The sequence below is a fragment of the Musca domestica genome, unplaced genomic scaffold, assembly GCF_030504385.1.
Source record: "Musca domestica strain aabys unplaced genomic scaffold, Musca_domestica.polishedcontigs.V.1.1 162, whole genome shotgun sequence".
Classification (NCBI taxonomy): domain Eukaryota; kingdom Metazoa; phylum Arthropoda; class Insecta; order Diptera; family Muscidae; genus Musca; species Musca domestica.
The window spans coordinates 1,242,651-1,267,631 of NW_026712223.1; the positions used below are offsets into that span (position 1 = coordinate 1,242,651).

Genomic DNA, 24,981 nt, shown 5'->3' on the forward strand with positions numbered 1-24,981 from the left:
CAGCTACAAGACTATGAGCACAAATCGTAAATTGGAGTGGAAATGCGAAATATGCAAACCAAGGCAGAAATCTCCCAACAACACCTACCACACATTTTTCTATTCTGGTGATATGCAAAATTTGGCTAAACAACAATATCAACAAGCAGACGAAACCCCGACTGCAGCACAACCTAACTGTGGTGATGAAAACGCACAGCCAAATACCCAACAACAACAGTAGAGTAGAATCATCTACTGTAGAGTAGACATCACCCGGCGTCATCTACGTTAGAGTAGTTATCAGTTGGGGACATCTATCCTCTGGGTCACCTTAAGTAAAGTAGACATCACTCAGGGATATTTACGGTAGAGTAGATGCCAGTCGGGTACATATACAGTACAGTAGTTATCTCTCGGGGTCTTTTGTGGGAGAGTGGATGTCCCTCGGGGTAATCTACCGGAGTGTAGAAGTCCCTCGGAGTCATCTACGGCTGAGTAGATGTCTCTCGGATTCCCCTACGGTAGAGTAAATTTCACTCTGGTCATCTACAGTAGGTTAGATGTCTCCCGCGATCATATACGGAACAGCAGATTACACTCGGGTTCATCTACCCTCAATGTAATCTACTGTAAAGTGGATGACCCTCACGGTCACCGAAGAAGTTGGCCCCACGGTCACCTACTGCAGATAGGATGACCCTACCGGAGAGTAGATTACCCACACGAGTATCTACTATAGACTAGATGACCCCCACGATAATTGAAGACAGATTTCTGTATGATGGCATATCAATTTGATCCTTTTTTCTTAACTCTCCAAACAGGCAACGTGTTGTTAGGCAATATAAAATTGCCGGTGTAATTAACACCGTTCTTGGCCAATTCCGGTTTTCATTGCAAAAACCCAAATCCTCCCCCTTCCCTTATTAATTGCAAGTGGGTCGGACCATCTGATTGCCGTTTTAATGCATTACAGTTGCCAGTTGTCGTAAACGAATGTTAATAACAGCTGAGCGGCTATGTTTACATTCGATTTCTCTATCGAAATTATGCTCTCAGGGATGGATTTACAGGTAAGCCTCTCTTTCTCTCTCTCTCTCTGTTTACCTGTTGTTTGGTAAGTACAAGTCGGGTTTCAAACATCACCTACCGACACAGGTATTTGTGTTGCTGTTATCGTTTGACTGTGTGAAATGGTAGCAGTTGCGGTCGGTTTTGATTGATTGTGTGGCTGTGTGTGTGTGCGTGTTTGGTTAACTGTGTGAATTTTGGCTGGTAGCTGTGGCGTTTTAGAGTTTTGCTTCAGTTCGGCTTAACATATGTTTAGCTTAGTTGCAAAACAAACGAGCCATAGAGTGGACGAGCTGACGGACAGACACAGAAGAAACCACGATACGTGTTCCACCCCAAAAATAAAAGAAAGAAAAAACATATCGAACAATACTGGGAAAATTTGGAAAAATAAATTTTCAAGTATTGAAACGGTTTAAATTTAAAGTTTCTTTGCGTCAAAACTCCGCTCACTTTATCGCTTGGTGTTCGAATCGAAAAATAAACAATTTTCCAATTATTGCAAGTGAAAAATAAAAACAACATCAAAACAATTGCCAAATTATTGCCCAAACGTGTCTAAATTACCAACAACAAAAAACAAACATTTGGAAGCCTCTTTCAAGTCGTATTGAGAAAGTCTTTGAACCATAAAACCCAAGCCAAACAACGATTGCGAAAGTGTAATTGAGTAATTGGCCATAACCGAAAAAAACGCGACAATAAAAACGTCAAAAAGCAACAACAACAACAACAAATTTGTAATTTACAGACGAGTTCACAACAAATCTATTGACCATGGATATAGCTTGGCGTTTTCGTATTGCGATTTTCGTCGTGGTGGCCTTGATGGTATTCGGTGACTTTTTTGGCTATGGCGGTATGATGCGTGTGGTCAAATCGGATCCAAATCAACAGACAGCAGCAGCGGGGGCGGGCAAGTTCCAGCAGAAAAATGCCGAAATTGAAATCAGTGAAGGTGAGTTTGAACAGCTTCCTCTACGCCGTAGTTGGGCAAATAGAATCCCACAAATCCATTTAAGGTAGCTTGTATCAATGATTTATGGGCCAAAAACAAATAAATAAACAAACACAAAATCTATGAATTAAAATTTTGAGATTTGATTATTGCCTTTCCATCAAAAATTCGTTTTTGAATTTTGATTGAATTGAATTTTGGAGTGCAATAACTTAGGGTTATCTTTTGTTGTAGCCTCATACATTTGCATGAAAATCAACATTTCAAATTTTGCATGCAGCTGATTTTGTAATGATCGATTTGTTGGCTACCCCCCGTTTGTTCGATTGCCGAAACATTTCACAAACGAGGCCATTCATTCATTCAATCGTTTGTTCGTTCGATTGTTTGGTTGCTCATCATCATTACCATCATTTTTCTGTGAAAAATTGTGTCAATCTATAATTTGCATTTTTTGGGTTTGTTAGATTTCAAAATCAAAAAATATTGAAAAAGAAAAATTTATTTGAAATTCAATAGGGTTCACATTTTGAAAAATCGATTTCCATAATAAAAAAGTATTTCGTTTTTGATTTGCTTCAACACACCTACTGACACCATAGTTTTGAAGCCGATGTGGGCTGTTAGATTTGTTTACCTATTGGGAAAACCCATGGTTATTACAGTTGTTTTTCCATATTCGATTTTTATGACAGTCATTAGTTTTATTGTTCTGGATTTTCCATTTTTAGTTAACAAAAAACTGAAAATAACAGCGGGTGGATGCTTAATGGCATTTTCTATTTTTGGAAATATAATTTATTGCATAATTTTTCAACTGCTATCTTTTTAATAGTTTAGTAGGTAAATTTGAATTTATTTTCCGTAAATTCTCGAAATGCAAGATTTGATTTTTTATTAGCTACCTATCTGCGTTATATTTTTTGAAGGTAACATCTCGGAGGTCTATTGTCTCCGTTTTATGAGCTTCGTGAATATTCAAAATGTTGACCCTTTGTGGGGATGGAGCCAGAAGGAGTGGACCAATGTACCCCATTTTCACAGCAGATCTTGTGTTAGTAGAAATAATCGGAAGAGTGAAATATGAAGAGAACTGTAGGATTATTTCGGATTTTATAATCGTTTTGGTTATTCACAATTTTGACCCTTTGTGGGGGAGGTACCAGAAGAATTGGAAGAATTAGAATATTGAGATGTGCCAAATCTGAATTGGATGTTAATTTTACGTTTTATGAGCTTCAGAGATATTCAAAATTTTGACCATTTGTGGGGGAGGTACCAGAAGGGGTGGACCGATATACTCCATCTTCACACCATACCTTGGGTTAATAAAACTATTGTGATCTGTGTAATTTGAAGACAATCGGATTCTTAGATCACTTTTTATAAGAGTTATAATTTTTCAAAATTTTGACACTTTGCGGGGAAGGTACTTGATGGAGTGAATCGATTTTGCCAATTTTCACACCTAACCTAGTACTGATGCAAATATTAGGCCGAGTTGGAGCAAAATCGTATTATCCTCTCTCATTCTGTGCAGTGAAATATATTTTTTTTATGAAAATTTCGATCTTTTGTGGGGGAGGTACTAGAAGAAATGGTCCGATATCTTACATCTTTATAACAGATCTTGTGTTGATGGAAATATTGAGATGTACCAAGTCTGAACGGAATCGGATGTTAATTTTACGTTGGCTTAATTCTAGTTTGGTCTTAATTTTTTCCAGTGGTAGGTAGTTTTACCCTGATTCAACGTTTTTTTGTGAGACGGACCCGGGATCCCAAATTTCTGACCCGAAAGTCCAGGTTCAAGACACCCAATATAGGTATCGTTGAAAATACCTGTCCAATAAGTCACATGAAGTGGTAAGTTATAAGCGTTTCGAAAGATATAGTCAAATTATTGATTTTCTGCACCCGGATTTTTTAAAAAACCATCATAAAGTCGAAAAAGGGGCTATTATGGGGGTCAAAAATATTGATGCCAAATTATTGCTGACACTCTTGCCTTTGTGCTAATATCTTTTTCTGGGTCCAGAGATATTTTCTTCTAACTACTTTCAACCGACCACACGAACTTAAGTCTTGAACTCGTACTTTCGGGTCAAAAATCTGGGGTCCCGGGTCCGTGCCTCAAGAAAAAAAGTTACCCGGAATCAGGGTAAAAACCTACCACCGGAAAACATTTCAAAAAAATCAAAGAGGTTTTACTAAACTAGTGTTCGTCCAAATATTTTTTTTTTTTTGAAAATTTTGACTTTTTGTGGGAGGCATCAGAAGAAGTGGGCCGATATTGCTCATCTCAGAACTCGATCTAAGTTTGATAATAATATTACCGTGTACCAAGTTTGGACAAAATCATATACTCTCTTCGAGAGTCATCGTGCGCACCAGCCAGCCAGATGGACGGACATCGGTAGTTTGACTCCTAATGTCCTAAAACGTGATGAGACACGTTTGGCAGTAATAAATGATAGCCCTATGGCTGATGATATAATACATGGTCTATTGCAGAACTGTAAGAATGTGAAGGTTTTTACTACGATAACCGATTTTCTCTTTTTGATATCGAAAAAATGTGCAAAAATGGTAGATTCTTGCAGGTTCTGAAACGGAGCAAAAATGTACATGGCTCGGTCAAACTAGAAGTTATTATTTCAGTCTTTACTATGCCTAACATACAAAAGATATCTTTCACATACAGGGTAATATTCTCTAGTAAATTAAACACTTCGATATTGTCGAATCGAAGTGTTTCATTTCTAATGGGTATGTTCCTTTATATTCTACTACAGCTCGGCCAACCTGACAGGTGTGACCACCCAGGTAAAATGGCAGTTAACTACGCAATGGTAAACTGTACTTTACGGATGTGCCCTGTCCTCAGGATCATTTGTATTCCACAGTCGCAGGTTACATGCTTCTATCACTCGGTCATAAGGGATCTGTATAAGACCCTTTAAATTTCGGTACAAGCTTCTTATTAACTTATATCGTTGTGCTCACATTTCTAATTACTACGAAGTCTCATACCTTAAAGGAGTTAACCCTACATCCCTTTTCTTCGGACCTCTATTCATTATATTTTTGCACCCTAGCAATGGTGCAATCTTTTTGATACACCAAAACTTTACAGACTGAATTTTTAGATAGGCTCCGCTCTTGTGAACAAATTTGTTGTAGATCTTCTAAATATAGGAGTTGGTAGACATATTGTGGTTTATACCTTAATTGCTGAAAATCTCGGTTCGATTGTATTCGGCTCGTAATCTCACACGGATACAGAGCAACTTGACCTGTCGCCCCAGCCTGGGAGCCGGTGTTTTTAACCTCATCTAGAATAGTTTTGCGTCTTTATGCCATAAAGACATTAGATGTTGTTTTAATGAAGAATTTGAAAACAACTTGCCTTTTAAATTTATTTCTTTGGAATAATTTCAATTTTATTTTTTTTATAAAAACTCCCAAAAACACGTTTTTCAATTCTTTTATTTTCCAGAAGTCAATTTCCATTGATTTGTATTATATTATTATATAATTAGAAAAAAAATATATGAAGACGTCACTCAACAAATAAAAACAAAAACATATTTGAACTTTTGATTTTTAAAATATGTAAATTATTTTCGTCGGAATTATCTGGTTTCCTAACAATAACAACAGACTTGGCTAGCGCATAAACAACCGGCTATAAGAAATGCTTGTCATTTCTTGAGGCGATCTTTGGAAACATACCAAACTTCTAATGGAGAATTTCATTGGGTATTGACGATGAAGAAACTAGTTGGAAATTCTTAAAATAACTTATGTTTAGGAAAAAAAGGGAAAGTACGGAATTTGTTTTTTAATTTATTGGGAATATTTTGTTATTTTTAAAGAGAAATAAAGTGCGTCGTTATAAAAATTATTATTGTGGACAGCAGATGTTTGTTTAAATGGAAGATTACTACTTATTATATTCTATTTTATTATTCTACTTACACACGAAACCTTACGATTTTCTTCGTAGATTATTCGAAATCAGTTTTTAGGGTTAAAGTAGTATTTTGTGTGAATCCGTGACAACTTGTATCACAAACCCTAATTTCAGATCAATTTTTGGATTGTTTTTTGAATTTTAAGAAACGTAGATCTTTAAGGATAAAAATATTGAGTTTTTCAGAATTTTTATATAGATCTTCCGAACAAATATCGTAATCTATACAGAGTGAGATAAAAAAACTGCAACAAAGTCAAAGGCCATAATTTTTAATTTTTTCCTTTAATTTTATTGAATGAAAGCAAAAAATGTCGGAAATAGCATCAACTTTTAGAATAAGTTAAGATACGTTCGAATTGGTCACCTTTGGCACAAATTATGGCCTTCAAACGGCCAATGAAACCGTCACACGCTGGCCGAATGGTGCTCTGCGGTATTTTGGCCCATTCCCGGCGAAGCGCTTGCTTGAGGTAATCGACACTTTGGTTTTTTTGGTGCCAACCTTGCTTTCCAAAATACTCCCGACCCAAAAGTCCAACGGATTGGTATTCGGAGATTTTGGTGGCCATTGTGCGCTGGAAATGAACGAGGAACCTCATTTTGTTACCATTCTTGGGTGGCACGTGCTGAGTCCTGTTGGAATGTCCAAGGTCTGTGAACAAAATGTTTGCGTGCCCAAGGCTTTAAAACACCCTCCGGATATTTTCGCGATAATATTCGTTATTTATTCTAATGCCACGGCCGATTAATACGAGCGGAGAGCGATCATCGGCTGTTATGGCGGCCCACACCATCATCATGGCCGGCGCTTGAGTTCTGGTGGCCAACCGAAGTGCACATTTTCAGCCGACCTCTTTGGTAAGTAAACATGATCATTTTGTTTGTTTACAAACTGCTGGGCAACGAATGTTTTCTCATCGGAGGAAACCAAATTCGGAAGTTCACCACTTTCGGCGAAGCGAAGCAACTCTTTAGCTCTTTTGAGTCTATTTTCTTTCTGTTGCGGTGTAAGTTCTTGCACCTTTTGGAATTTTAATGGCTTTACCCCGAGCTCATTTTTCAGTATTTGCCGAATGGAATATTGCAATATGTTCAGTTCAAGAGCCATTTTCCGGGCACTGCGACGTGGGTTTCGATCAAGTCGCTTCTTTACTTTTCGAAGCATTTCTGCTGATGTTGTTGTTTTCTTCCGTCCGCTTCCTTGACGTCGGGCTACGGTAACGAGCGATGGTACGAGACACAAAAGATTTATTCATATTTTAATGCTGGAGTGCTCTAACGATAGCCACTTGTGGTTTTCCAGCCAAATACAAAGAAATCACACTATCACGCTTCAATTCCATCACGAATAACTTTTTTTCTGGAAAATTCTCACCAAAATGCTATTGAAGGCTTGTAAACAATATAATGAGCTGTCACTGGAATAATTTTAACAGCTATCGGGCGAGTGGCTTAGAAATGACAGCAGTCTGAAGTTGGTTGCCGTTTTTTCATCTCACCCTGCATACATATTTTGTTGTGTCAAAATAAGGAGTTAATATTATTCTACTTACATCCTACACATGAAACCTTAATGCTAAAAAATCAATCTATTTACAAGGCTGTAGGTATCGCACATTGCGAAATCTTCTCAATTACTCCATGCGTGTGTTACGTGTTGTACGATAGTATCGTGGAGATTCTAATATTACAAGCCGATTTTCTTTCAAACCCTTTTTTCAGTCCTGGTTTTTTATTAACAACTAATTGTTAGTCTTTGAAAAGGAAAAAGTAAAATTAATTGTCAATTTTACTCGTTTTTCTTCTTTCCGAATATATATTATTGCTTACCATCATATCATATATTTTGGGATTAACCCAAATCCCAATTTCGTAACTTCCAACCCAATGTGCTAATGCCCGGAGGCCATCCATTGAAATGTTCATGTAATCCAATAGTGGTAAACCTGGTTTTGGCTATGTTGTAATAGCATTTAATTGTGGTTTTTTTTGTTTGATGTTGGATGTCGGTTGCTTCCCATGATGATGTTGATGATGCTGCTGCTGTTACTCAACCAGAGCCAGTATTTCATTACTCATGCCGGCCACAAAGCTGATTGCCGTAGAGTGGCAGTGTTGATTTCTGGTTAGAAAATAATAAAAACAAAACAATAAGGAAAAATAAAATCATAAAAAAGCCAAATTTCCGAATAAAAAACTTGTTGAGATTTTTGGTTTAAAGATACATAGAGAGTGAAAGAGAAAAGGTAACAAATTCAACAAATAAGAAACTCCATACTTGGCGACAGGTTGTTAGATCTGTTTTATGTTTCTTTTCTTGTCCATTGTTGGTGGGAAGAAAACTCCCAACTCTGTCTGTCATGTGAAACTCTGTTTGTTAAGGTTCATTGAAGGTGAAAGTGAAAATTGTATTGCCGAGATCGGTTACAAAAAGTCAGCGGTAACAGCGAAAAACATTGAATTGAATTGCTCTCCGCGATGGCTGTTTGTTTGTATGTCTGTCTGTCAATGTTTATTTATCGTGAGTTTCGTTCACATGTCGAACCAGAGAAACGTGATGTCAATTTTAGAGCCAGGGAAGACACAGAGCGCCAGCCATTAAAAAAATGCTGAATAAATATCCATGTTATTACATACATAAATACATATGCCGTATCCGCTAATTTACAAACATCAGCATTGGCCAGACTAGGTTGGTAATTATATCGGGTAATAATTTAGAAGAAAAAAAAAAAACACGAAACAACTGTTTTGCTTGTAGACCGGATTTCATTTGTCCATATAAATATTTAATTTCGGGCAACAGTGGGTTTGGAGAGGAAATGGAATGGTATTGGGAGCTTGAAACAATATATAGGGAGAAAATTTTAGTAGTTTAGAATTTTCTATGTAATCTCAAAATGTCAATTTTAGAGCCAGAGAGGATACAGAGCAAACGGCATTAAAAAATGCTGAACAAACACTCGTGCTGTTACGTACAATCGTATCCGGTATTTTACGTCAGTAAAATTCAGATATTAAATAATGGTAAATATATTGAATACTTTTTCAGGAAAATGGAAACACTTGTTTTTCTTACAGACCGGATTTTGTTGTCTGTATAAATATTTATTCAAAATTATAAATTGTTCCATTAAGACGGGTATAATTCTTTTATACCTAAGAAAATCTGGGTTCATACCAGAAACCACTAGCGTCCTGCCAGTGAGTACAATCCTTTCCACTAACACTTGTGAAATAACTGACATTCCCTTGACACACGCAATAGCAAAGTCGGGAGATTTGTGATTTACAACATACGTAATAGATTTATATATACAGGGTGAGATTAAAAAACTGCAACCAACTTCAGACTGCTGTAATTTCTAAGCCGCCTGTCCGACAGCTGTTAAAATTATTCCAATGGCAGCTCATTATATTGTTTACAAGCGTACAAAAGCATTTTGGTAAGAATTTTCCGGAAAAAAAGTTGTTCGTGATGGAATTCAAGCGTGGTGGTGTGATTTCTTTATATTTGGCTGGAAAACCACAAGTGGCTATCGTTAGAGCACTCCAGCATTTAAATGTGAATAAATATTTTGTGTCTCGTAACATCGCTCCTTACCGTGATATTTGTAGGGTAGCCCGACGTCAAGGAAGTAGACGGAAGAAAACAGCAACATCAGCAGAAATGGTTCGAAAAGTAAAGAAGCGATTTGATCGAAACCCGCGTCGCAGTGGCCGAAAAATAGCTCGTGAGGTGAACATATCGCAATATTCCATTCGGCAAATATTGAAAAATGAGCTCGGGATAAAGCCATTGGAATTCCAAAAAGTGCAAGAACTTAAACCGCAACAAAAAGAAAATAGCCTCAAAAGAGCTAGAGGAGTTGTTTTGCTTGTCCGAAAGTGGTGAACTGCCAAATTTGGTTTTTCTCCGATGAGAAAACATTCGCTGTCCAGCAGTTTGTAGACAAAAAAATGATCGTGTTTACTTGCCAAAGAGGTCAGCCGCCCATGGTGACTGTGTGGGCCGCCGTAACAGCCGATAGTCGCTCTCCGCTCGTATTAATCGACCGTGGCATCAGAATAAATGCCGAATATTATCGCGAATATATTCTGGAGGGTGTATTAAAGCCTTGGACATTCAAACAGGACTCAGCACTATCGCACTCACTTACAATTCCTCGCTTCATTTCCAGTGCACAATGGCCACCAAAATCTCCGGATACCAATCCGTTGGACTATTGTGTCTGGAGTATTTTGGGAAGCAAGGTTGGCATTAAAAAATACCAAAGTGTCGATCACCTCAAGCAAGCGCTTCGCCTGGAATGGTCCAAAATTCCGTACAGAAATGGGCAGCGTGTGACGGTTTCATTGGCCATTTGAAGGCCATATTTCGTGCCAAAGGTGACCAATTCGAACAAATCTAAACTTTATTATAGAAAAATGTTCACTTATGCATTTGTTCGCAGCACTTTCGTTTTTATAAAAAATATACCCCTATTAATTAAAAAAAGCTATGCTTCATTCATGTTTGTTTCCGGTTCAAAAGAATGGTTTATATTTTCTTGACTATTGCTCTGATGAAGATTGGGAAGCCTTCTCCGATCCCTAAAATAACGACATATATGTGCACCTTCGAGTATATGCACGCTGTAGGGATGTCACATTCCTAAGCATACTATTCCACTGTAATTACTTGTCAATGTCATCGAATCCTCTATATCTCTCTCTACAATTAACCACATTCATTATATATTTCAAATACATATCCCATTGTTTCCCAAGAAACAAATGATTTTGTTTTGTGTACATCCCTCCCTCCCCTAGTAATTAGCGTTAATGTTTATAAAAATCAATAGCCAAATCATTAGAACAAAACTCTTATTTTTTGTTAATAACTTCAGTGACATCACCCATAACTTTGGTGGCATTCCCGTTCTTTCAAAACGTGTTATTCTTTTAAGAAGTGAGAAAAAAGTTTCAGGTTCATTATTATTTTTTTCTGTATAATTTCAAATTAAAAATATTTTTTTGAAAAAAAAAAAAATATTGTTTAACAAATCGTTTCCTGAGTCTATTCCGATGGGCTAGCTTGTTAGCGCCAAACAGCATTTCATCATCCATTCTTGATTTGTTGTCTTCAGCGACGAACCAGTTGGGAGTTGTATAATTTTAATAATTGATGTTTTTTAATTGAATTCGGTATGCAAAATAAAAATACATTTTTGTTTTTAGTGGCATGTTATTATGAAGACCATAATTTCTCCAAAAACTATAATTTGTTGTTCAAATTTTTAGCAAAATTCCAATGACCGATAAAAAAACTGCATTTAGAAAAAGTTTTACTAGTGAACTTTGGTATAATGCAATCCTGTTTTGTATCTATATTAAATTGTGATTCTATCTCCAAAATATCTAGTTGGAATTTGTCTTGGTCATTTATTTTGTGACATTTGGCAAAATAATTAAACTGGAATATTAAATGTTAATAGAATTTTTTTCGAGATTTTTATTATATAGGTAAATTAGATTTTTTATATCAATGTGTCAGGGAATACCAGTATCTATAAAATCTAGTTTTTTTTCGAATGGATTTATTTTTTACTTTCACAAAAAAAATAGGCATAGAAGTATTTTGAATTATTAATAGAAAAATAACATGTTAAATGTTTAGTTGCCTCCAAGCTGTACTGATTACGGAGGAATGAGAAACTGGGAAACCCCAAAAAATTAAAATGGAAATGAACAAGAAATTGCAAAAGAATTTAAAAAGCCCACAGAACTGAACAATGCAATAATTAATTCTAAGATAGATCATCAATTCGAGAGTACTTCTCACTTTGCTTGAATTAAAAAAAATCATGAAAACAAGTGACCACACAACTTGCATCGCCGACAGCTTAATTAAGATTAAAAGCTGGCTGTTGCATCCGTTTTGTTTAAGTACTCTCTTGATGTTTCACCGGAACAGCTCCATGTCGAGCCCAAAAACAAACAAACTCTGCACGTATTCTCTCTCTATTTTCTCAGCTGGTAAATTAGATTTTTTATATCAATGTGTCAGGGAAGACCAGTATCTATAAAATCTAGTTTTTTTCGAATGGATTTATTTTTTACTTTCACAAAAAAATGTGTATTGAATTATTTATAGAGAAATCAAATACTAAATGTTTAGTAGCCGCCAAGCTGTACTGATTACGGAATAATTAGAAACTGGGAAACCCCAAAATTTAAAATCGAAATGAACAAGAAATTGCAAAAGAAATTAAAAGCACACAGAACTTAAGAATGTAATAATTAATTCTTAAATAGATCATCAATTTGAGAAAGATCATCATTAGAAAAAAAATCATGAAAACAAGTGACCACACAACTTGCATCGTCGACTGCTTAATTGAGACTAAAAGGTGGTTGTTGCATCCGTTTTATTTCATTATTCTCTTGTCGAGCCCAAAAACAAACAAACTCTGCACGTATTCTCTCTCTATATTCTCAGCTACTACTACTTCCGTTTTTTTTGTGATTGTGGGAAAAATGTTTAACACTGTTGTTTACTCTCATTTGTTTGCCTCTCATGTTTGAAAACTTCCTCTCTTCAAAACCAAGGAGCCAGTACATCTTGTTGTATGAACTAAGTTCATAAAATGCACAATTGTGTAGACCTTTCACGTAATTTTAAATTTATTTTTTTGAAATCTGCAGATATATTTTTTACTGAATAGAATCATTTTGAGCTTAAGGTGGTATGTTGCTCTGACATTGTACGATGGGCCCTGGTAACATATAGCTTTTCCTGTCAGACTTTATACCACACCATTCCGGTTTGTCATATTATCAATAAATAATTGAAGGTGTAAACCGTACTAATTATCTAAACAATCTTATAATCGATTAATAGTTACAGTTTATAAACCAGATGCAAAAATTATCTGGAGGAAACACGTTATGTGGCCATGTTGTAAATATTTCAAAGCCCCTACCTGATAAGTTCACCAAGTTCCTTTTTGCAATAACAAATTTTGTCATATTTGAATGACTAATAACAGCTATTAGCCAGCATCGTACAATGGCTTAGAAGCCGGTAATTAACATTTAATTTGCATTGTTTTAGAACTCGAATTTAGAATCGACTTTTACTTTTTTTTTTGTTTTTACAAACATATCTAGTTTTAGATGCAAATGTGGAACGTGAATTTAATTTATTGCCCAGACAGGTGACTTAGGGTTCGATTTAAATTGTTGACCATTCGTAATAACTACGATTGTATTTAAAAGTATAATTCTTTTATGCCGGTTGGCGTCTATTTGGTTTATGCTTTTTATACCCTACAACACTATGTGTTGGGGGTATTATAAGTTTGATTGGGCCAAAAATTATGTAACACCTCGAAATATTGGTTTCCCATATAGGAAAGTATATATGGATCTTCCTAGCTCGCCGAGCTGAGTTGATCTAGCTATGTATGTCCGTCCGTCCGTCCGTCCGTCTGTCCGTCTGTCCGTCTGTCCATGTTAATTTGTAATCACTCTACAGGTCGCAATTATGGCCCGATCTTTACGAAATTTAGAATGTAGGTGGGGTTGAGGTCAGAATAGAACCCTATTTCTTTTGGAGATGATCGCATAATATTTAGGGGTTGAAATGGACCAAAAACTGAAAAAATTCCTGATTTTGCAGTTGCTCTACTGGTCGCAATTATAGACCAATCGACGCGGAATTTCGCATGTAGCTAGAGTTTAGGGCGGGGAAGAAGCCTACCAATTTGGGTGGTCATCGGATAATATTTAGCGGGTAAAATAGACCATATCTTTTGTGTTGAAAAAATTCAAAATTTTTCATTAAACCGCGAATATTTTAAATCCCGGCGAAATCACAAAGCCATGACAAGGTTACTTCTGATCTTTACATTGATGTCATCCATCAAATCAGATATATAGCAAAATATGTGCGATATATATGTCTATCAAAAAAGATATGATTGGAAGATCACTTATATGTCGAGAACGGCTGAACTGATTTCGACAGTTCTCATTAATTCAGAATGGCCTCTTGGCAGGAGAGAAAAAACGTCTAAAAAATTCGCATAAAAATATCTCTCTAAGGATGAAAATATTGATTTTGTAATATTTTCTCATATTTTTTCAAATTTTTCATATTTTTGGCATATTTTCATTTTGAATTAAACATTTGGTAATATTTCTACAGCTAACAAAACTAAGTAGTTAGGATATCATATACAGATCGCATTTATGGCTGGATCCTTATGAAATTTTGCATGGGGATAAGATGAGGGTCAGAATAGAAGCCTACTCTTTTTGGAGGTAATCGCCATATATTTAGGGGTTTAAATGGACAAAAAAAAATGCAAAAGTGTCAGCAAGTCGTAATTATCGCCCGATCCTCACGCTCATTTGAATGGAGGTTACCGGATATTGCAAAAGCCAAATAGTTTTGGATGGCCATCCAAAAATATTCAATGTGTGAAATAGTTTTGCTAACTTTTGTAGACAAAATACGAAAATATGCATTCCAGTGACTTTTTGGAGAATTCACAAATACAGGAAAGACGCACTTCTGCGTTTTAGTCAAAAACCAACAATAAATGTTAATCTTGTGCCACTTCTGAGAGATTATGGGTCTTTGGGAAATATTGGTTCCAGATCTAGGAAGACCATGTACGTGCAACATCTACCTATAAATTGGAAATGAGCAAATTAGTTCAACTTTCTATTATTCGAAAATTAGAGAACGGAACCTGATGGTTTACTTTTATTATTTGTCACAATATCTTGTGGAATTCTTTCGAGTATCTGGCCTATATAAACTGTATCATATATTATAGTGTTGTAGGGTATTCAACGGTCGGCCCCGCTCGACTGTAGCCTTTGCTTACTTGTTTTTTTCTGACTTTTACCAGCCAATAAATTAGCTGAGATGGTCTGTATCGATTTTGAAATGCGTTATGTCTGTATAAATTTACTCTGGCGTTTTTTTTTTGATTTCATCTCAAGGTTAGAAGATTATTGAACTTGGCCGGCCAGCCATAGCATTTTCTCAGTGTTTACTATGAGTAAAGCCAAATGAAATGTTTCTGTTTCGAACATCGAACGCTGATCGCGGTCGTTGTCAGGTGGTTCAGGTTAATCTTTCAAATGCTAAACAGCTGTTTAAGAAATAGAAACAAATGTAGACATGAAACAAAGAAATGTTGTTGGGTTTTTATTTCGATTGTTTTTTTAAGAATAAATTAATTTAAAATAAATGCATAAAACAATAAAAGAAATTTCTCACAATAAATTTAATTGGTAAATATTGAACAGAGTAAATATGGTATATATAGATAATTAATATGGCGGTAGAATATGCCAAGAATCTATTCTGTTTTTTTTTTTTTAGAGAAATATGCGTTTTTGCATATATCATACATATTTAAGTATTCTAACGAATGCGCAAAAAAGTGTTCTATAGGTCTCGAATGAATAGAAAACCTGCTTGCATAGAAAGTAGAACTTCTTCTCTTTAGGGAGATCATTTTAAGAGTCTTCTATGCACCCCCTTCTAGCGAAGTGGATAGATTTAAAAGTAGGAGATCTATCTTTGTTGTATTTTCGACAATTATATTGCAACAAATATTAATTATATGAATTGCGTTCAGAAAATGTTGTAAATGTTCAAATTTTTGCATTTTATGAACTTTGTACATAAAACAAGAAATTCTTTCTTCTTGCATACAGATAATTTTGGAGGAGTTTGAGAAAGCATTTCCGGGATCTGGCTGCTACCTTGACTCCTCTAACGACTCATGGAGAATAATTGCTATCATATTCCCATTAGAGAACGTTTGAAAACCCCTCTCCTATGGCCTGTCAGATCTGGCAGCAGCCTTGACCTTTTTTACCGACCCACGAAAATGCATCTTTTCTCGAATTCCCTTGAAAGCATTTTCCTAAGGTCACGAGAAATTTGATTCAAACAATACTGTCTTTTTTGTGAATTCATGCAAAGAGGATAGCTTTTTTAAAAGGAATGCTAAATTCGAAAATTAGGTTAAGAAAATATTTCTGTATTTTATGAACTTTGTGCATAATATTAGTTTCTTGTGTGTGTTGGTGTGCGTGAGAAGGGAAGAAAATATGTGGTTTTGGGTGAGTTGGAGATATTGCTTGCGAGACATGGCTGCTGCCTTAAACTCTTCAGCGATTCACAGACTCAGATTTGAGGATTTTATGAACTCAGTTCGTAGAATCACTGGCTAATTATGTGAGAGCTTGTGTGTGTGAGAGAGAGAGAAAGAGAGAAAAACTATTTTGGATAATCTGCTAGGTGTTTTGGGTCCACTTCAAATCGACTGTAATTTGTGGTTAATAAATATTTTTTTACCCTCCACCATACATAGTATGGAGGGTATATTAAGTTCGCCATTCAGTTTGTAACTCATCGGAGTAATAATTTTAGACCCAACAAAGTATAAGTATTCTTGATCAGCGTAAAATTCTAACACGATGGAATTATCTGAAAATCCACACAAGACGTTTTTTCTGAGTACTTTATCCCCTGAAAATAAATTGTCTGCATAGGTCCACGATATCGTATTTCCCCATATAACTGTGCATTCCAATATTCGGTATTTTGATAATTTTAGACACATTTTTTAAGGAAAACTTTGAAATTCTACACAAGGAGTTCTCTGTGAGTTCTTTACCCCCTGAAAAAAAATTGTATTTCCAAGATTGTCGCGGCATTATTCACCGGAATTGCGTCAAACTTCGTATTTGAAGTTCGGAAAATGACAAAAAATTATATATCCGGCACCACGTCTTCGTATAGCCCCCATATAAAGGTATTTTTCGACGAATATTTTTTTTTAATTTTTTAAGTTCCCTCTGAATGGTGGAAAGTATAAAAAGTTCGGTCCGGTCGAACTTAGCTGTTACTTATTTTTTATACCCATAGTGGTAAGGGTATTAAGCTTTTGTGCATTTGTTTGTAACAGGGAGAAGGAAGCGAGATAGACCCATAGTTACTTCTGCAGATATTGATAGAATCACTTTCTAAGTCGATTTATGCATGTCAGTCCGTCCGTTCATGTATTCTTGTGAACAAAATGCAGGTCGCACTTATTATCCGATTGAGATGAAATTTAACAAACAATATTTGGTTGGCCTAGGGACAAACCGTATTATTATATACCGTAAGCAAATACATCCCATAAATATGTTTCATCCGATTTGGTTTTTAAGTCCTTCATATTCGTAATATGCATTCGACAACAATGATATTTGGTACAAGATATCGTATAGAGCTCAGAAATACTTTTCCAAATTTTATCGACAACGACTAAGATTTGGATATAGTTCCCATATATATCCTTTCAGGTTTATTGCGCAATATTGCTAATATCAGCCCAAAATGCCCAAAGCCCAAATGGAGTGAATTTAGGGACGTACGATTCCATTTTGTGGAACTTGACTCCGATATATATTTTTTAATATAATCCTTCTCGAAGTGATATCATGCAGTCCATAGCAATGTTACTTGGTATAAAAGATTAAAATGTCTCCGTCAAAATTAGTTTAGTGAAAATCGATTCGGAATTGGATATGGCTCCTATATATTAGTTCCCTCTGAAACCAAACTATAACAGCTCTAAAACCAGATTTTGAAAGATGGTATTATCTACTCAAATAAATTTAAATAGATTATTTTGTTACGAGAGATCTACTAAATATGCATAGTGGTGTAGGGTATCATATAGTCGGCCCGCCCGACTTTTGACTTTTCCTTACTGTTTTTTTTATCATATGTGGAGTATTTTTTAGAAGACAAATACATGTATATTAGCTAAAAGTATGAAGCAATAGTATTATCTACAGAATAAGTGATCTCGAATGACTTTGTAAAGCAGTACATAAGAATAAAATTAAATAAATGAGATCAGTGTCTCATTTAAATTCAATGTGAAGGAATCGAAAGGACATTTTATATACGAAAGAGTTTTTCTTCATACATTTTTTCTGCAGCTGGAATTCTTGTCTAAGTTTTACTGTTAACAGAATATTTTTTTTTAGAATATGCTTAAGTATAATATTTTTTGGCATATTATTTTAATTATTATAAACATTTTCTGAAATGTCATATAAATTTCGTAAGAACTCAGCAATTATGTCATTTTTTAACACCTAAAGATGACATTGTGTTTTGCTCATTACCTCTGGCAATTCATGGTTATGAAATCATTTAGTGGCTCACATAAAAAAAGGCTTATTGACAACCAAAAACTGCGATGAACCAGCAGCAACCGTTCAAGTCATTTAAATTGTCTTAAATGAGTTTTGTTTAATTGTGCAGTTTTGTATTTTTTCGGTTTTTTGGGGCCAAATCGCCCATAATTTCATTGACAAATATTATTGTTGACTTGGCAACTTCTGCAGTGGCAGTAATAGTTTGTTTTTTCTGTTAATTCAACATTTCCATGAAGGTTAAGAACCCACTTGGCATTAAATAAATGGAAAATAAACTATTCTTTTATAAAACTAAACAAAAACAACAACAACAACATATTCTTAATTGCAAATTTTAAGCTAAATTTAAAATCAACACAGAGGAGGATAAAAAAATGGGCATGTGTTTGAATATGTTGACTTTTTTAAAGCCACACGTTGCCATAATTACAAACCAGACTTTGGAAAAAGGTTCTGCATGAAATCTACACTAATTGACAAGTTAATGCCGCTAACAGCCCATGATAAATGTGTAAATTATATGACAAGACCACAAAAAAATAACAAGCACATAAAATTCACAATCTAAAATAAAAAAAAAAACAACACGAAACATTTTCCGGGTTTGTGATTTTTTTGGATGGAATTTAGATTGTGTTTTAGCAAAACGAAGAGATAACTTTAATGTCATTTGTAAAACAATAGGCTTGTTCGATGAACTCGTTTAGATAGAGATTGGAACAAGTTTAGATTAATTTACGCCGGCATTCTAAACCACCCTCGTACCAATGGCGGTATTTCGAAACGAGCTTAATTAAAAAAGTAAACAAGAAATTTTGCAAAAACAAAGCATCACGGCTTTGCCTGGAATTAATTCTATGCTCACAGTTTTTATTTTAATTTTTGATAATTATAGATGGTTGGTTGGTTTAAAACGTGAACAGCGATGTTTGAACAAAGAAATCTGTTGGCCCGAAAGAAAGAAAGCAATTATTGCTGATTCTGGCAAAGAATCTACGCTTCTTGCCCTCCAGATGTTTTTGGAAACAAAGAAAAAAACTTTCAAAGATTAAATAATATTTAAAATATTTGTTTCTATTTCTGTATTTTTTTTTGTTTGATTATTCTGAAAATATACTAATTATTGTTTTGTTGTCTCTCTTTCTTTAGTTGGCGACTTGGCTGAATTTTCTGCCGAAGGTCTTCAAAATAAACGCAACTCCATGAAGAGTCAGCTGACAGATGCTATTAAGGATTCATGCCTGCCAAAGATGCTGTGCGAAATGGCTGCAAAGCCGGATTATGCCTTGACGGAGAAGGAAAAGGATCTCATGAATTTGATAAGGTAAAAACGAGTAAAAAAGCTGTAAGTTCGGCCGGGCCGAACTTTGAATACCCTCCACCATTTGGAACGAATTTGGAAATTCTCAAAAACAATAAAATCTGTAAAAAATTCAGTTAAAATCTTAAAAATGCCGAATGTAGCTGTTATATTAGGGTCTATATGACGCAGGTCCATGCATAGGTAACATTTGTCATAAGCCATTACAATGTTCAAATGCGAAACTTAAAAAATCGGTGAATAATGTCGCTAAAATCATCAAAATACCGAATATCGGGAGGTACCGTTATATGGGGGCTATACCAAAACGTGGACTTACATGGGCCATTTCCAATACTAAAAGTCCTGCAGACATAACATACATTTGAGCAAAATTTTATCAATCTACTTCAATTTGTTCGGAAGCTAGAGTGATTTACACAGACGGACAGACTAAATCGACTTAGAATTTTACGCTGATCAAGAATATATATACTTTGTTGGGTCTGACATGTGTATTTCGAGGAGTTACAAACGGAATGACAAAGTTGATATACCCTTCATAGTATGGTGGAGGGTATTAAATCTTAATTGTGCAGTTTATAAAGGTCAGGTCAGGCATGTACTAGAAAGACATAGATTGATCGATGCACGAAATTATTCTTGGAATTCATGCTGGGAAAGCACAAAAGAGCTCTAGTAAATATTTTTAAACTTGGGTTGAATGTTGCAAAGCATTACACTTTGAGTAGGAGAAAATGGGGGTTCGAGAAATGCAGAAAAATTTTCTTTTTTCACTCTTTACGGAAATGAACTTTCTAAGACAAGAATCTTGAAATTCGAGCTAGCTGTTGCGTAAGTGAGCCAATACCACATGGCGGGAAGATTCTAGAATCTGGTATTACATTGTGAGAAAGAGAAAATGGGAATCCGAGAAATGAAGAAATAAATGCTTTGTTTTTGTCATATGAAAGAATGCCATCTATTGATGTTGGACATATTAGTAGGTATCTCTTACATATAAGAGTTTGAGCATACTTTTATAGTATCAGCATATAACGAAAAAATTAAAAACTAAAGCGGAAATGTGAAAAAGAAAATTGCCAAGCTAAGAAATGTTGAAATTAAATAAACTATTATTGTGTAGATACATTGGTTAAGGTCGAGGTCTTGGAATTCGGGCTCAAAATTGCGTCCAAATATTTGTAAACTTGCATTTAATAGTACCACAGACAGGAACGAGTATAGAATTTTCCATTACACTTTGAGTAGGAGAAAATATGGATCTGAGAAATGCAAAAATAAACTCTCGCTTCTTGCTCTTTATATATGGAAGAACGCCATTTATAGATAATGGGTAGATTATAAGTTGTGGAAAAATATAGTCAAATTTTGGTGATTTTTAATATAAGGATAGATATAAAACAAAAAATATGGCTCAGATATGGAAAGAGTTCCAATGGGTGTCTAGAATTTTACATTCCTCTTTCAGTGGGAGAAAAGGTGGCTAACTTTTCTTCTAATCTTTATGATTTATCGACCGCCATCTATTGTCGTCGTGAAAATGAATAGTAATGTATTAAATGTATAAGCATACTTTTAGGTGCAACATAGTAATATTTTTGGTGAAACTGGCCGAAATAATCATTATTTTGAAGAAGTGAATCCATATGGAAATGATATAAAAAAGGGAATATGGTAGAATAGAAAAGCGGTTCCTAGAAATAGAGAAAGCGATTCCTTGTATTGCCTTATGAAACTATTTATTAATATTAGACAAATTAGTAAACGCAATATGGCAACAATTTTTGTGAAACTGACAGGAACACAATTATATCAGGAAAGTCAAAATACCTGGTTGATATCTGAAAAAAAGAGATTTTAAAAATGTCTAGAATATTTCTTTACATTTTGAGTAGAAGAAAAAAAGGGGGTTCTGCAATTGCAGAAAAACATCCAACCCTTTTGATGTATATGTAAATGAATGCCATCTATTGATATTGAACAAAGCATTGGTTATCCTTCAAATATAATAGTTTGAGCATACTTTTAGGCCCAACATAGAAAAAAGGGGGTACTGCAAATGCAGAAAACATCCAACCCCTGTGATGTTTATATGTAAACGAACGCCATCTATTGACATTGGACAAAGGATTGATTATCCTTCAAATATAATAGTTTGAGCATACTTTTAGGTCCAAAATAGTAGCATTTTTGGAGAAAATGAAAAAAACACGACGATTATTTCGCAAATATAACAAAAATGGCAAAAATTCAAAAAAGTTTTAAAAGGAGTATAGAATTTGAATTGAACTTTGAGTAGGAGAAGAATGGGGTCCTAGAAATGTTGAACGAGAGTCTTGTCTTTTTCTCTTTATGTTTAAGCGAACGCCATCTACTGATATTGGGTATATGATAAAATATAAATGTATGAGCATACTTTTAGGAGTAATACAGTAATATTTTTAAGAAACTGACCGGAATCACGATTATATTCTGAAAAATAAATTCATAGGGGGGAATTATGAAACAAACACGACTATTTTGGAGGAATTAATTATTTACAAATGAAGTAATATTGGAGTGATGTGAAAAAATATTCAAAAATGAGTAAATCGAAGGGGTGGTTAAAGAAAGGTTAACATGGTAGTTCATAAAAAAAATACGTTAAAGAACGAAGGCTAATAAAATGTTTGGAAGCAGAAGAAATATTTTAAGTTTCTTCGTCTGTGATGCTGAACCGCGGACCCACAACCTTCGAATTGTAGTCGGAGATATTACTCATTACTTATTAAGGAGGAAACTAGGTTCTTTGGAATTGCAATTTTGAAAGAGTAACCCATTACTTTTTTACATTACTTTTTAATGTGTTATTCGGCTCACGTGACATCTAAATTTTGTTGGGAAGGATCAAGAATATGAACAGCAAAAACTATTCTCTGAAATAAACAAGATTCTCAATTTAATTATTAATAAATATTATTAGATCTATCTTTTTGGCCATTGCCATGAACCCTTACCTGACCTGACCTAAGCTACGTCGGTTGAGTATTGAAATAAACAAATCTTAGAATCATCATGATGGTGCACATTTTTCATCGAAAAATGTTTTCAATTTAAAATTCTGTACAAATTTGCATAACTTTGAAGCTGCATAGCTGTGAAGCTTCTTCTCCAAAGCTGACAAAACATGATTAAAATCAAGTTAATTCGTTTATATTATTTCTCAAAAAAAATTATAATTTATACTGCCCTTGAAAATATGATTCGAAAATTGAATGAACTGTTTTTTTATTTATGACTAAGGAGAATAAACTTTGAACCGTTATTTTGTTGAAAACAATAAACAACGAATACCGGCTGCGAATTTAGGTGGGAATGACTAAAGTTGGAAAAAATCATCGAACTAGCAATTTCAGCTTAATTTCACAAAGTTGTCTTTGCGAATGCGTTGCATCTAACAGATGTCGAAACAAATAACTTTGAACTGATTCAGAATTTCACTTCACCTTAAAAATGCAAATTGCAGCTGCTGTTTTGAGGAAGCAATTGTGGATCGAGGAAAATTGTTTCAATTTATAAATATATAATTTCAAGTTTTGTGTGTTTTTTTTTTCTCATATCAATGTTGGGTTAGGAGGTCAAATGTTAATGAACGTCTGTTTGTGTGGATGTGGAAACATAAATAAAAACTTGTATTTGTTTAGCTGTTAATGCATTTCCACGGGTTTTTGAAATTTTACAATGATTTCCATTAAGTATTTGTTAAATAATTTACATGTTTATTTTGAGTTCGCTTGTTAAACAATCAATTCGTAATGGCAAACAAAAAACTGCAATTTTTACACTTCGCTGATTTTTGCCATGAGACAAGGTGGGGCAGGCAGGCAGGTGGTGGTGCTGGCAAATGACAGCCTCGCACTTGACTCGAAGGCGATTTGGTTTGAATTCACGTTTTCGAACGAGTGTTGCCTCCATAAAAATAAACCGGCAAATGCCTAGAATGCTAAATAAGGAATCTTATGTAGAATTTAATTTAATACACCGCAGAAAAATTATAATTTTGAATCGAAATTCTTTTTTATTTCCAGATCATCATCCATGTCCCTGGCCATGAATGGCTCGCCCAGTAAATGGCATTTTGCTGCCCACATGGGAGAATTGTTGCGCTACACCGGTGACAGCTTGAGTGGACCCATGGGTTGTGCCAATTTGTGGCCCAACTGTCCAATTAGTTCCAAGAAATTAATGAAATTGTCCTATAAAGTTAAGCTCTAAATAGCGCAAAAATCTCAGTCAAGACAGAATCATGTGATCATAATTTTTGGTACCCCGAAATGAAGAAAGAAAAAACAAGCCAAGACCACAGACCAGAATTGATGTTCAAATTTCCATTTGAAGCTGATGTTCCATGCCAATCCTTTTCACAAATAATAATAATCGGAAAATATGCATCCATCCACACCCTCATTTCACATCCATTGCAAAACGACTCGAAATCGAGTTCCATTTATTTATAACAAAACGTCTATTGTAAATAACTATAAGTCCTGTACGTAGCTTAAAATTGAATGCAAATAATTATTAGTTTTAAGAAGTGTTAAAATTTTAAGATTTTCTAATTTTTTTTCGGATTTTTTTTACATTAAAAACTGAAAAATGTAAAATTTTTTACACTAGTCGACCATGCTTTTGTACGATATAATGCGACATAGCAATCGATCATACGATATCACTTAAGTTTAATTATGGCTATTGTTAAGTTTAAAGTTTGTTTCGTATCGATGTACATATGTTTTTGTGGATGTACATTTAACACAAAGGAGACTCTTTTTTTTTAGAAAAAAAATGTGTTAACTATTGTTTTTGTAAATAAAGTTAAAAATATTAAAAAAAAATATATATATTTGGGAATTTTAAATTTTTATGGTCAACCCAAAGCTGAAATAGGCTGTTGGTCTTTTCAGCGAAGAGCAGGTGGTCTTCTCAGAGAAGAGTTTTTGGTCTTCTCAGAGACGAGCTGTTGGTCTTCTCAGAGACGAGCTGTTGGTCATCTCAGAGAAGAGCTGTTAGTGTTCTCAGAGAAGAGCTGTTGGTTCTCTCAGATAAGAATTGTTTGTCTTCTCATAGAAGCGAAGGTGGTTTTCTCAGAGAAGAGCTGATGATCTTCTCAGAGGAGAGCTGATGATCCTTTAAGAGAAGATCATTATTCTGGTCTTCTCAGAGAAGAACTGTTGGTCTTCTCAGATATGAGCTGTTGGTCTTCCCAGGAAAGAGCTGTTGGTCTTCTTCATATAGGATCCGCTGGTCTTCTAGACGTGGAGGTACTTTTCATAGAAGGCGTGAAGGTCTTTTCCATAGTACGCGTGGAGGTCTTATCCATAGAACACCTTGACGTCTTATCCATAGAAGACATGGAGGTCTTTTCCATAGAACACCTGGAGGTCTTCTTCATAAAAGATC

General features: G+C 34.9%; 1 protein-coding gene across 1 annotated transcript; it reads left to right on the forward strand.

Moving 5' to 3' along the window:
* The first annotated feature begins 1,244 nt into the window (after positions 1-1,244).
* Positions 1,245-23,843, forward strand: LOC131801502 (uncharacterized). Its single transcript, XM_059120264.1, has 3 exons — positions 1,245-2,011; positions 19,368-19,542; positions 23,610-23,843. The coding sequence occupies exons 1-3, from the start codon at positions 1,831-1,833 to the stop codon at positions 23,794-23,796; spliced, it is 543 nt and encodes a 180-aa protein (XP_058976247.1). The 5' UTR covers positions 1,245-1,830; the 3' UTR covers positions 23,797-23,843.
* The last annotated feature ends 1,138 nt before the right edge of the window (positions 23,844-24,981 follow it).

What these genes read in the sequence shown, in the direction of transcription:
- LOC131801502 (XM_059120264.1), top strand. Translation starts at nt 1,831, where the DNA reads ATGGATATAGCTTGGCGTTTTCGTATTGCGATTTTCGTCGTGGTGGCC. An exon ending in CGAAATTGAAATCAGTGAAG is followed by an intron (nt 2,012 to 19,367) that starts GTGAGTTTGAAC and finishes CTCTTTCTTTAG; the next exon opens with TTGGCGACTTGGCTGAATTT. An exon ending in GATCTCATGAATTTGATAAG is followed by an intron (nt 19,543 to 23,609) that starts GTAAAAACGAGT and finishes TTTTATTTCCAG; the next exon opens with ATCATCATCCATGTCCCTGG.